General features: G+C 47.8%; 1 protein-coding gene across 4 annotated transcripts; it reads left to right on the forward strand.

Moving 5' to 3' along the window:
* The first annotated feature begins 842 nt into the window (after positions 1–842).
* Positions 843–12169, forward strand: Rnps1 (RNA binding protein with serine rich domain 1). 4 transcript variants are annotated; one of them, XM_036197244.1, is made up of 9 exons: positions 910–994; positions 1306–1426; positions 4596–4762; positions 4992–5147; positions 6289–6480; positions 7774–7876; positions 8187–8340; positions 10701–10842; positions 11402–12169. In XM_036197244.1, the coding sequence occupies exons 3-9, from the start codon at positions 4692–4694 to the stop codon at positions 11499–11501; spliced, it is 918 nt and encodes a 305-aa protein (XP_036053137.1). In that variant the 5' UTR covers positions 910–994; positions 1306–1426; positions 4596–4691; the 3' UTR covers positions 11502–12169. The 4 variants fall into 4 exon arrangements, with proteins under 4 accessions (XP_036053140.1, XP_036053137.1, XP_036053138.1 ...); XM_036197245.1 differs by lacking the exon at positions 1306–1426 and having other exon boundaries at positions 915–994; XM_036197246.1 differs by lacking the exon at positions 910–994 and having other exon boundaries at positions 1027–1426.
* Positions 12170–12758: the final 589 nt, after the last annotated feature.

Below are 12758 nucleotides of genomic sequence, written 5' to 3' on the forward strand. Positions count from 1 at the left end.
TGGGAGGCGGGGCACTACTCTATAGTTAGTGCACAGACAGGGACCTCTATGTCCTGAGAGTGACCTTCACCCGGACTGGCCTTCCTTTTCTTCTCCCAGCGAACCTGAACGCCTTTCTTTGCACCTGTTGTTCCCTCTGCCTCACGCGTCCTTTTCAGACATGTCACCTCGGAAACGCCTGCCCTACTACATGTCTTCAATATTTCCTCAAACTCCTTTCTTTCTGGCCTCACTGGTCTCCTGCCGCACCCAGTCGGCTGAATCCCACCAGCACAGAGACCGTGCCTGTGCGATCATCACTACACTACCAGAGAGTTTTTTGGGGTTGTTTGTTTGGAGACAGGGTGTCTCTGTGTAGCTTTGCACCTTTCCTGGAACTCTCTTTGGAGACCAGGCTGGCCTCGAACTCACAGAGATCCGCCTGCCTCTGCCTCCCGAGTGCTGGGATTAAAGGTGTGCGCCGCCACCATCTGGCTCTACCAGAGAGTTTTGGCAGCAGGAACCCACCATCTGTACCAGCCTATCCCTTTAACATAGCGCGGCTTTGCTTTGACCCTCGGGCCGCCTCGGCGGTAGGGCGCACCGCTCCCTGCAGGGCTCATAACCTTAGGTTCTACGACGAGGTACTCAGAGTCAATAAAAGAGACAACCAGAGCAGCTCCTTTCGCAAAGATCCGCTGGACGCCAAAAGGTGCAGCCCTCCGGTTCGGATCTGCCAATCACCCGTGCGCTCCAGGACGCGCAAATCGAGTCCCGGCGGCATTCCTAGCAGTGCCTCCGCTCAGGGGGAAAAAAAAAAAAAACCTAAGCGCTGCGACGCTCCTCCCATAAACAGTCGCTGTCCTTTAACTCTCCACTGCTCGCGTGCATTGGCTGAGGAGCTTACGTCATCGCTGCGCGACAACGCTGTGTCTTCCCGCTTCTCAACTCTGACGACAGAGTTGCGCCGGCCTCCGGTGAGAAGAGCGGGAGGAGGTGGCGGCCTCGGGAAGATGTAAGTTGGGGAAGGAATCCGGCCGCATCCGACCTTCGGGGACCTTCTGCCGGGCTTGGTGGGGCGCATCGTGGAGCCGGCTGCGTTTCGCAGCCCCGCAGTGTGGGAGAGGCCTGCCGGCGAGGCGCAGAGCCCGGAGAGAGTGGCTCAGGTCGGGCGGAGTGGGAGGCGTCGAGGCCGCGGCCCGGAAGTGGTCGAGGCGGTCGCAGACGGAAGGGCGATCCCGCATCGTTAGCTTGGCGGCGACCAGCTTAGCTTGCAGCACCCCCGGCAGCTGCGAGCGCCGCCTCTTCTCTTGTTTTCTTGTCTAGCTGGAGACCTAGGCTCGCCACGTCAGGCCCTACCTGAGTTGTGAGTGGAGAAACAGGGTGGGAGGCGAGGTCGATATGTGTGGCCGGAGCGGACGGTGCCGATTGTGAACCGGCCTAAAAGGTTGGCTTCCTTTTAGATCTCTTCCCACGAGTGTTTACCGAACTCCTGTGCGCAGTTCTCAGCTCTGGGCCTTGAGGATCCGGCCCAGGGTGGACTTGAGCACGGTTACCGAGCTCAAAAGGAAAATCCTGGAAGGTTATGGTTTAGGGTGGAGAGACGTGGTGTAGGCTTGCTCTCTCTGCCTTGTGTTACTTCGTAGACACTGCGTCTCAGATGTGCTTTTGTATGTAGAGAGTGCTTTGAAGATCGCGGAAACGGCCTCTGCTCTAGATTTAACTAATTGTTTTCTCCTCTTTCTGGCTGTTGGACGCACACCTTTCCGGAGGATGGGGAGGTGACCAAGGCCCTGAGCTGTTACCTGAACTTGTGAACAGAGAACCTCACCTTTGCTTTCTACCACACCCAGCAAAGTGTTCGCTTTCTCTATGGTTCATAATTTGTAGACTGCTTAAAGTCACAGGTTCTGCTTGTTTCATTAAAGTATATTCCGACAGGTTGGGGTGGGAAGGTGTGCGAGCGAAATCCATTCTTTGCCACTGGTAGCTATGGAGCAGTTAGGTGGAAACCCAAACTGAAATGTACATACCAGATTTAAATAACTTAGTATGGGAAAAAACACATTTGGTGTTTTTATATTGATTATATGTTACAGAGGTAATATTTATTATCTTATTAAAAACTAATTTTGGGACCCACATACTACCTTTAATGCCAGCACTGGCAGGTGTCAGGTCTAGAGCTTGAGGCCAGCCTGGTCAACCTGGGCGATTGAGGGCTGCATAGTGAGACCATGTCTCAAGAAAGCGGGGAAAAACTATTCATTTTGGACTGTCAATCTATGTCAGTAATAGAGTCCTTGTTGAGTGCACCAGGCTCTGAGGTTTTTTTAGTTTGGTTTGGTTTTGGGTTTTATTTTCTGTTTTGTTTTTGTTTAGTTTTTTGAAACAGTTTCTTTGTATAGCCCTGGCTGTCGTGGAACTAGCTAGCTCTGTAGACCAGGCTGGCCTCAAACTCAGAGATCTCCTATCTCTGTCCCCTGAGTGCTGGGATTAAAGGTGTGCGCCACCATTACCCATACAGGCTCTTGAGTATTATTCCCCAGCACTACAAGGGGAAAAAAGTAACTCGGTTTTGATACGGCTGCAAGAAAACTTGAGGCTGTGTTCATGGCTCCCACTTACTGACAGTGCTGCTCTATGTGATCTTACCCAAAAGTGATCCTAAGGTGAGCTGTTACAGACTTTATTAAACATCCAGAATCAGGTGTAATGAGGTAATAGTGGATGTAGGTGTGGTTTCCAGACATGAAGAAACAACCCTTCAACTGTCATTTAACATCAAGCTTTTAGCTGGTCAGATTCCCAGGCTAGTTTAGCTAAGGCTTTTGCGAACTGATGTCAGGAAAAGTGGAGCTCTAGGAACAGCTGAGTGGTGGTGTGCTTTTGCCTACTGTGCATGAAGCCCTGGTCTCAGTCTCCAGCCCCATGTATGAAGTCTGTAATCCCAGGTGGAGGCAGGAGAATCAATCTACAGTCAAACATTCCTGCATAGAACATTTGAAGCCAGCCTAGGCTAGAGAGAGGCCTTATCTTTAATAAAATAAGCCTTTAATCCCTGCACTTAGGAGGCAGAGGTCAACCTGGTCTACCTAGGGAGTTCCAGTTCTGTTAATGTAGTTGGAGCTACATAATAGATCCTGTGTCGTCGTCCCCCTCCCCGGGGGGGGAAAAAAAACGTTATAACAGTGAGTGGCACAGGCCTTTAATCCCAGGAAGAACTCTGAATTCAAGGCAAGCCTGGTCTATAGAGTGAGTTCCCGGACAGCCAAGGCTATGTAATAGAGAGATCCTAGCTCAATAAACAAAATTGTAAGTGAAGCATGCCATCAAGCACAGGCATGCTTGCTTACTCCAGACCATGAGTTACTTGTGTTCCCTGGTGGGTGTGACTGGTATGTTTAGGGCAAACAGCTTGAAAAGACTTTATAGCCCTGGAAAGGAGCTGTATAGGAATCATTTCCCATGTTCCAGTCATTTGTCCAAAGGCAAGGGCTCTTTTCTTTTGGGCTAGAATACTTACTCAGCATCATTTAGAAGTGCATTGTCTCTGAAATCAAACTCCAAATGCTGTATTCTTTCTCTCTTGGTTACAATTGAAGATGAGAAAAGAGAGTTAAGCTATATCCTAAGGCCTTGGATAGTATTTTGCTCCCTGAGAAGAGGACACAGGAAGCAGTTTCTATTTTATTGTTACTGTTACTTAGCATATTGCTAATAAACCTTTACACAGCCTGTGAGGCCTCACCCCATTCCAAGTCTCAAGGTGGAGAAAATTATATATTTGTGTCTACCTGACTGCTGCCTAGATCCAACAAGTCACATTTCCCCATTTTTGCTTTATAGTTTACCCCTGATAGTCTTACTTTTTCTTGCTCCCCTCCCCACCCCCTCAGGATTTCATTGTGTAGCCCTCTTGGCTGTCCTGGGGCTAGCTCTGTAGATCAGGCTGACCTCCATCTCTTTGCCTTCTGTCTCCCAAGTGCTGGGATTAAAGGTGTGTGCCAACTACTGCCCAGGTTTAGGACCCTTTTTTATGCGCTTCTGTGATGTTTTGTCCATTTGTGTCGAATATTTAATGTTTTAGTGCTTGTCCCTCTCAAGATGACCTAGTCATCACTCGGTGTTTCCCCAAAGGGAATTATGGCAATAAGACAAATAAATCTGAGCCTGTCAGTTTATCTACAAATTGGGTTTTTCTCCTCTGAGGCCATTGTGTATCTATCTAGTATTTTGAAAGCTGCTTTCGAGTGGCTGGCTGGCTCATTATCAAACTTACTCTAGTGTTATGCAGGCTCTAAAGTAACAATGATAGGAACAATTCCCATCCCCATTTCATTAATAAGAATGAAGAATCTTAATATTCCTGCACCGTAAACATGTAATAAATTTTGTATTTTTTCTCCTATTTAAAAAAGACAAACTAAGGTGGCCGTTCCATTTGTGCCTCCATGAGATGAGGGCTGTCCTCTGAGTGTCCAGGCTGTATAGACACTTGGCTATTTGCTGTGTTCCCTTGCTCTCTTCCTGTGTGTTCAACTTTTTGTTGCAAAGTGGATTTGTTGCCTTGTCAATTCGTTTACTCTATTTAAATCCTTTTATCTTGTTACTAGGCTGCTCTTTGGCGTAAATTGCAATCGATTAGTTAGAAGTGAGAGTTCAGATAAGTGAGGCCGACATTGCTGCTTTGAACACCTCAGAAGGGGAGAATGGATTTATCAGGAGTGAAAAAGAAGAGCTTGCTAGGAGTCAAAGACAATAATAAAAAGTCCAGCACTAGGTAATCCTTCTGTAAGATTTTTCTAGTGCTATTTTGGGGGTGCTTGCTGTTTAGGGACCCTCAGAGAGGGGAGATTTTGTGTTCTACAGTGAGTGTCCTACTACACAGATCGTTTTGCTCTGTGATCACCTGGGGTCTTAGTATTCCCTTTGGACCCCACTACTGGGTTGTGCTATTTCAGGGTTTGGTCAGGGGAGCTTGCAACCTCACATTCTTCCTCACCATGCAGGGCTCCTTCTCCTACCAAACGCAAGGACCGCTCTGACGAGAAGTCCAAGGATCGATCTAAAGATAAAGGGGCCACTAAAGAGTCAAGTGAGAAGGACCGTGGCAGGGATAAGGCTCGGAAGAGACGAAGTGCCTCAAGCGGAAGCAGCAGCACCAGGTGGGGCAGAGGCCGCTGCTGCGCCTGTGGAGGCCAGAGATCGGCCTGGGTGTTGAGTTCCTTCCCTAGGCGCCCTTCTGTGTTCCCACCAACAAACAAGATGCTCTTCACCAGAGGGCACTCAAGGGGAGCTGTTGAGTTTATTAGGATCATGTACAGTGCAGTGGGTGTGGCCGGTACTGGCAGGAGTATGGTCTAGATGGGGTTCCCACCCTCAGAATCCCCTACTTCAAACCGTGTGCAATTAGGGCAGAATTGCATGCTGCAGCTGGTTGGGAGGAGTGGCTAGATCCTCCATGGGGGTCCCTTGAGCCTCCCTGTCTCTTCCTTTCAAGAGACTAGCCCAGCTGTGGTTATTGAGCATGCCCAGGTGAACTGAGGACAGCAGTTGTCTGGGAAGATAGTCCTGTATAGCAGGTGTTGTGCAGGAGCTATCTAACTCATGTTTTGAGACAGGATTTCATGGGTGCCTGAAGCTTGCCAAGTGAATTGAGGCCAAGGGAAGGCTACCTTTTCTTAACTACTTTGAAAGCAACCGGACCCTAAGGTTGTTGACAAGACCCTAAGTTAGGGCATGCTGGTTTTGAGTTTCATCTCATTATATATGATACATGGTCTTGATATGTGTGTTTATGGATATGAACTCTTCTGTGATACTAAGAAATGTGATGTTTAAATGACATGAATTGTTTTTCTTGCAAGTATGTTTTCATTCTGAATTGAGATTAGATGACTTCAGTCAAGAGTCTTTTTAAGTATGAGTCTTGCCTACGTGTATGTATGCATACCATGTGTGTACCTTGTTCCCACAAGCCAGAAGAGGGCATCGGGTGCCCTGAAACGGTAGTCACAAGCAACTGTGAGTTGCTATGTGGGTGCTGAAACCAGACCTGGGTCCTCTGCAAGAGCCCTTGCTTGCTGAGCTATGTTTTCAACCCTGAAGCTCATTTTTTGGTAGTTGAAGACATGCCTGAGTCTATCTACAGCCCTGTTGAAGGCTGAAGTGGTGACCTGACAGACTCATTGCTGATGAAAGCAGTGAGGCTTAGAGAACCAGGGGAGCTGTTTCCTCTTTGGGAAGTCTTCTGTGTAGAATGACTCTTGCTCATGGACTCTGATACATACCCCACCTTTTCCTCAGGTCTCGATCCAGCTCAACCTCCAGCTCGGGCTCCAGCACCAGCACAGGCTCAAGCAGTGGTTCCAGCTCCTCTTCTGCGTCCAGCCGGTCAGGAAGCTCCAGCACTTCCCGAAGCTCCAGCTCCAGCAGCTCCTCTGGCTCCCCAAGCCCTTCCCGGCGCAGGCATGACAACAGGCGGCGGTCCCGCTCCAAGTGAGTACAGCATAGCTAGCCTGCTCATCACCATAGTTATTAGAATTATTAGAAACGTAGACCAGGGCTGACAGGATGGCTCAGCAGGTAAAGGTTTTGCTGCCAAGCCTATGACAACCAGAGTTCAGTCTCCAGGATCCACATGGTGGTGTGTGATGACTCCCACGAGTTGACCTCTGACCTCCACATATGCACAGTAGCACACAAGTACATAAGTAAATGTGAATTTTCCTTTTAAGTATATCAAAGAAAAGTGTGGTGGCGCACGCCTGTAATCCCAGCACTCGGGAGGCAGAGCCAGGTGGATGGATCTCTGAGTTCAAGGCCAGCCTGGGCTACCCCAGGACAGGCGCAAAGCTACACAGAGAAACCCTGTCTCGAAAAACCAAAAAAAAAAAAAAAGAAGAAGTTGGCAGCTTTCCTGGTTTGCATATGAACCTGTCTCAATACAAAAAGTGATCAAAGGTTAGAGTGCAGGATGTATCAGTAACCAGGCGTGCTTGCTGCCAAGCCTATCAGCCAGAGTGCTCACCCCTGGAATACACATGGTGGAAGCTGAGAGACTCCTACAGGTCATCCTCTACCTACACACGTGTCGCCTGGGACATTCCCATACAGAATAAAAGTTAAATGTGCGTTAATTTGAAGGGCTTCTAAATCAGGGATAATGTCTCAGTGTTCTGTTGCTGTGAAAAGACAGTATGACCAAGGCAGTTCTTATAAAGGAAAGCATTTAATTGGGGCTGGCTTATAATTTCAGAGGTTTAGTTCATTATCATGTGGCTGGAAGTATGGTGGCATGCAGGCAGACATGGTAACAGAGTTCTACGTCCGGATGTGAAGGCAGCAGGAAGAGAGAGACTGAGCCTGTCTTGGGCTTGAAACCTCTAAGCTCACCTCCGGGACTCCAGCAAGACCACATCTCTTCATCCTTTTCAAATAATGCTACTCCCTGACAACTAAGCATTCAAATATATGAGCCTGTGGGGCTATTCTCATTCACACCTCCTAGGTGATAGAAGTGAATTGGTAAGGAGCTCTGCTGGATAGAGGCTGTTGAAGCTAAGTAGAAGCCTCACACTTTGTTGCTAGGCAGTGCAGGTTAGCTTTGAACTCCCAGTACTCCTCCTGCTGTGGCCGGGGTGCTGGGTTTAGACATACACCACCACATCCAGCTGATAGTTTCCTTTTTCAGTGCCGAGGACCAAATCTGGGACCTTGCCCTGAATTCCACCCTCAAACCCATTATGGTTGATAGAAATTGAAAATTTCTGGGTATTTTTGTATTTTCAGATCCAAACCACCTAAAAGAGATGAAAAGGAGAGGAAAAGGCGGAGCCCTTCACCTAAACCCACCAAAGTGCACATTGGGAGGCTCACCAGGAATGTGACCAAGGTAAGAATCACAGATCCATGAGGGTTGGAGGGTGTGGCTGGACAAGCTGGTGCCTGGCAGCAGTGCACTAGAATGTAGTCCTCCTGTCTGAGAACTCTGAGTCCGTGACTTGATTGGAATGCTGCTTAATTCTTTTGAATGGTCTTAATCTATTACACTTACGTCCAGGAGACTTTGGCCCCAGTGACACAGCTTGTCAAGTGGCAGGATGTTTTCACACTGGAGATTTACTCAGCATTTAGTGAATTCCCTTTGACCATTAAAAATAATAGATGGGAAAACAAGGATGTGACCTTCTTTCTCTCTCCAGGATCATATCATGGAAATATTTTCTACTTATGGGAAAATTAAAATGATTGACATGCCTGTAGAAAGGATGCATCCTCATCTATCCAAAGGCTACGCATATGTGGAGTTTGAGAATCCAGATGAAGCAGAGAAGGCGCTGAAACACATGGATGGAGGTGAGTGGACCTGTGGCCACCCTCCGACATGTCACCTCTGTCCTCACAGAGACTTGATTGCTTGTGGGACCCTTGGAATACGTTTCCAACCCAGGTGCTTCTGAGTCTCAGTGGAGCCCTTTGTAGAGTCTGGTTCTTACTCGGTGGGGTGTATTACCAAGAGCATGTTTTCTGAAGTACTCACTAGTCCCAAAAAGAAAAAGTCAGCAAATATGAATATATTAGCAGTTTTGGGATTTTTCAATCTGTTAAAAACCTGTTGATCAAGTGAAGCTTTTCTTACAAAGAATATATTTGGCTTTTACATGGGAATGTTTTCTTTAATCATTTTGAGAATCCTTTTCTATTTTGCAAACATTTCAGCATTTTTAGGATTGTTTTGCTACATGATACATATACTAAATGTGTATCTCTTGTATCTAACTGTTGGTGGAGTGGATTTTTTTGTTTTGTGTTGGTTTGGGGTTTTGTTGTGTTGGGAGGTTCCCTCTCTTTTTTTGGTTTTTTTGAGACAGTTTTTTTGTGTGTGTAGCTTTGGATCCTGTCCTGGAACTCGATCTGTAGACCAGGCTGGCCTCGAACTCACAGAGATTCACCTGCTTCTGCCTCCCAAGTGCTGGGATTAAAGGGGTGGGGGTGGGGTAGGAGGGGTCCTCTGTGTAACTGCCCCAACTGTCCTAGAACTAGCTGTGTAGTAGTGCAGGCTGGCCTCGAACTCATGGAGGTCCTCCTGCCTTTGCCTCCTGGATACTGGGATTAAAGGCGTGTGCCCCCGCCACCTGGCCAGGTGGAGTATTCCTTAGGAATAGTTTTGGTGGTCAGTTTCCACTTTGTCTTCAAATAAGCATTTTAGAGAATCCAGAGTTCTGTAGGGTGTAGGCGTCTGAGACTGAGAACAGGTAGCTCTCTATACCGTCTGGGCCATTAATCTGTGTTAGGGGAACCTTAAGAGTCCTCAGGGGCCTGTTAAGTTTACAAATTAATATCTAAAAGTTTTAGTTGGGGTTTTGTTACTGTTTTTAATGATGGCCTTTGAATATGGATTTTCTTAGATACTTAGCCACTTTTAATTCACTTTAGGCTCCCTCAAGTGTTTCAAGAGTTCAGCATAAGCTGTGTCATATCAGCTCAGGGCCTGTGAATCACACCTTCACTTTTGTCTGCCTATTGTCTGGTATTACCAGAGTGAGCAGTTGCTAATCAGTTAAAATTTAGGGAACTGGAGACAGCTAGAGTGGCCTTCACTGGCAACTGGCTAGATGGTGTATGTGTCTTATCTATGGTTCAGCCTTTGTTGGAGGTGGTTTGGTTGTGGGCCAGTGGCTGGCCACCGCTGGGTTTAGTTACGATAAACCCCTGGAGTTAATGAGGGTGCCTGAATTAGCCTCTGGGTACCGCAAGGTAGGAGCTGTGCCCTTTGTTGACCCTGAAGAGCTAGGTTTGGGCTCCTTAGGTGTTCCTACACCTAAATCCGCACCTCAGTGTGCTTTGCTTTTTTTCCTCTGAGACCCTATAAGTCCCGGGGTTTGTGTCCTGCAGTACAGCCTCTGCTTTTAAAACCATCCCTGAAGTTTTCCTTTTCTTCCCTTTTATTTGGAAATTAGTTCATGTAGATTGCTGCAGAAGTCTTCAAACAAGTGTCCCTTCCCCCTCCCCCCCCAGCCTGAACTTCCCACTGTCCTTAAAAAGGGAAGTTCAGTGTCACATGTGGTGACCCCTTTAATCCCGGCAGAGGCAAGGGGATTTGTGAGTTCAAGGCTGGTTTGGTCTAGCATGCAAATTCCAGGGTAGCTAGGGCTATGTAGAGACCCTGTCTCAAAAAAAAGGAAGCTCAGCTCCTGGTGTCACCTTCGTGTCCCTGAGCTCTGTGCTGCCTTGTCACTGGTCCACTGCTGGCCCTTCTGTGTCTTCTGCCTAGCGGTTTCAACACAGTCTTAAATTGTGTGTGGGCTGTCTGTCTTCTGGGATTAAAGGCGAGCGCCACTGTTCCGGTGCCTCCATTAGTGTCTCTTCCATCTCATGCCCTGTAGTAGCTTTTATGATTGTTTGCCGTGGTCGGCTGAGCACCTACTTGGTGCTTGCCAGGGGTAGGTGGGTTTTGTTTTGTATTTGAAACGGGGGTCTCCCTGTGTACCCCTATCTGGTCTTAACCTGGACCTTGCTATGTAGACCAGGCTGGCTACAAATTCTGAGATCACCTGTTCTGTCCACCTCTCAAATGCTGGAACTAAAGGTGTGGACTAATACCTGCCTCCACCTTCTGAGTACTGAGATTTCAGGCATATGTCACCACACCATCACAATGTGAATATGTTAAATATTTAATAGAGATTTTATGGTTTTGTCCCTTTTTTCTGTAGGACAAATTGATGGCCAAGAGATCACTGCAACTGCTGTGTTGGCACCCTGGCCTCGGCCACCCCCACGGCGATTCAGCCCACCCAGGAGGATGCTTCCGCCGCCTCCCATGTGGCGCAGGTCACCCCCACGAATGAGAAGGAGGTGAATTAATTTGGAATTGTCCTTGACCCATCTGGCTTATGTGATTTATAAACCTAAGTGGCTGTGATGACTTTGGGGTCCTTCATTGTTGCCCATTCCTTTGGGGTTGAATGCAGAAAGTAGGTCAGCATGTAGCCCTCGGTCAGATAAAGAACAGTCAAAATGTGTGTTGTTGACAAGCAGGGAGACCCTCTGAAGTCTGAGCTAGCATGGGTCCCATGAAAACAGATGCAAGCTCTCTGCCCTTTGTGAGGGGCCTGCTTGGCATGGTGGCACATGCCTTTAATCCCAGCTCTCAGGAAGTAGAGGCAGGGGGGATGGATCTCTCAGTTCAAGGACAGCCTGGTCTCTACAGAGAAACTCTGTCTGGAAAAATCAAAAAGAAAAAGATTACAGGAGGGGTTGGTTAAGAGAGGAGCTTTTAGGTTCAGACGTAGCAGAAGCCATAGTTCATAGGGCTGTAAACACATTTAGAATTATCTTAGAAAAGGCCGATTTGCCCCCACAGCTGTGCTGCTTGGAGCTCTCGCTTTGGCTGACTTGGTTTCTCTTTCTGCAGGTCTCGCTCCCCAAGGCGCAGGTCCCCTGTGCGTAGGAGGTCTCGATCTCCCGGCCGCCGCCGCCATAGGAGCCGCTCCAGTTCCAACTCCTCCCGATAAGCAGGGAGGGACCTTGATTCGTACCTCTGTAACTTATGTTTCCCCAACTCAGTTTTGTCCTTTCTCTAGCCAAGTGAGGGTATGTAGGGAAGGGTCCCATACCAGGCGGGCTTTGAAGACAGCAGTGGAGATGTTTCCTCTGCAGGAGGATTCTGTTGATTCAGGACTGTGTCCATAGAGGTACCCTGTAGTTTTCTGGCTAGAAAGTTCACCCTTCCAGTTCTTGAGAATCCGCTTGGTAGCAGAGCCACCTGGGACAAGCGAGCCTTCAAATGGCAACACACCGTTTCCCACAGGTGACCTGGGACCAGCCGGGCAGCCTGGTCGTGCCCTGCTCTGTCCCCCTTCAGAGTCCTCTTCAGCGTGTAGGGTTAAACACCTTTCTCTCTTCCTGTCCTAGTGTCTGTTACTCTCTGAAATTGGTGAACCAGTTCTACAGGGTCCTCATGGCACCTACCGCCACCCTCGTTATCACCTGCCATTCATGGTGGTGTTGCAGGTTAACCTTGGCAATGTACACATTGCTTCTTTTTGCTTTTATTGTACAGTCAGTACTATACAATTTGTTTTGAGTTTTATAACTTTGTAGCATTTTAGATAAGGTTGTGTTTGTACTTGTGTAGAGTGAAAGGACTGTTGAATAAACCTAGGATTAGAATGCATGTTGATTGCTGGTCTCACGGCCTCTTTCTTCGTAGTCCAGAATAGTCGAGATTGGTGGTGGCAACCCAGCCAAGAACTCACGTTAGGTTTGATTCCCAAAGTGGCATTTCTAAAAGCCAGGGACTCAGGGTGAGATTGCTGCTGCTGCTGCTGCTGCTGCTGCTGCTGCTACGTTGGGAAGATATGGGGATCATTTTCTTTCCTGTCTCATACTGGTCTGAGTCACAACCAAAAAGCCTATGCCAGAAGACTTAGAAACGTTTAAAATGAGTAAACATGGAGGTTGCTCCTCACTGCAGTGTATATGCCACACAGTTGGCTGCTTCTACTGTGGCCTTTCAGCACTGACACAAATAAAAATGAACTCTTGAGAGGCTGGAGAGATGGCTCAGAGGTTAAGAACATTGACTGCTTTTCCAGAGGTCCTGAGTTCGATTCCCAGCACCCACATGGTGGCTCAAACCATCTGTAATGAGATCTGATGCCCTCTTCTGGTGTGCAGGCATACATGCAGACAGAACACTATATATAATAAATCTTTTTTTAAAAAATACAACTTTTGAAGGTATGTTTTAATCCAGGGTATCAGCCTTC

Source organism: Onychomys torridus, chromosome 8, assembly GCF_903995425.1.
Source record: "Onychomys torridus chromosome 8, mOncTor1.1, whole genome shotgun sequence".
Classification (NCBI taxonomy): domain Eukaryota; kingdom Metazoa; phylum Chordata; class Mammalia; order Rodentia; family Cricetidae; genus Onychomys; species Onychomys torridus.

What these genes read in the sequence shown, in the direction of transcription:
- Rnps1 (XM_036197244.1), top strand. Translation starts at nt 4,692, where the DNA reads ATGGATTTATCAGGAGTGAAAAAGAAGAGCTTGCTAGGAGTCAAAGAC. An exon ending in AGCGGAAGCAGCAGCACCAG is followed by an intron (nt 5,148 to 6,288) that starts GTGGGGCAGAGG and finishes CCTTTTCCTCAG; the next exon opens with GTCTCGATCCAGCTCAACCT. An exon ending in TCACCAGGAATGTGACCAAG is followed by an intron (nt 7,877 to 8,186) that starts GTAAGAATCACA and finishes TTCTCTCTCCAG; the next exon opens with GATCATATCATGGAAATATT.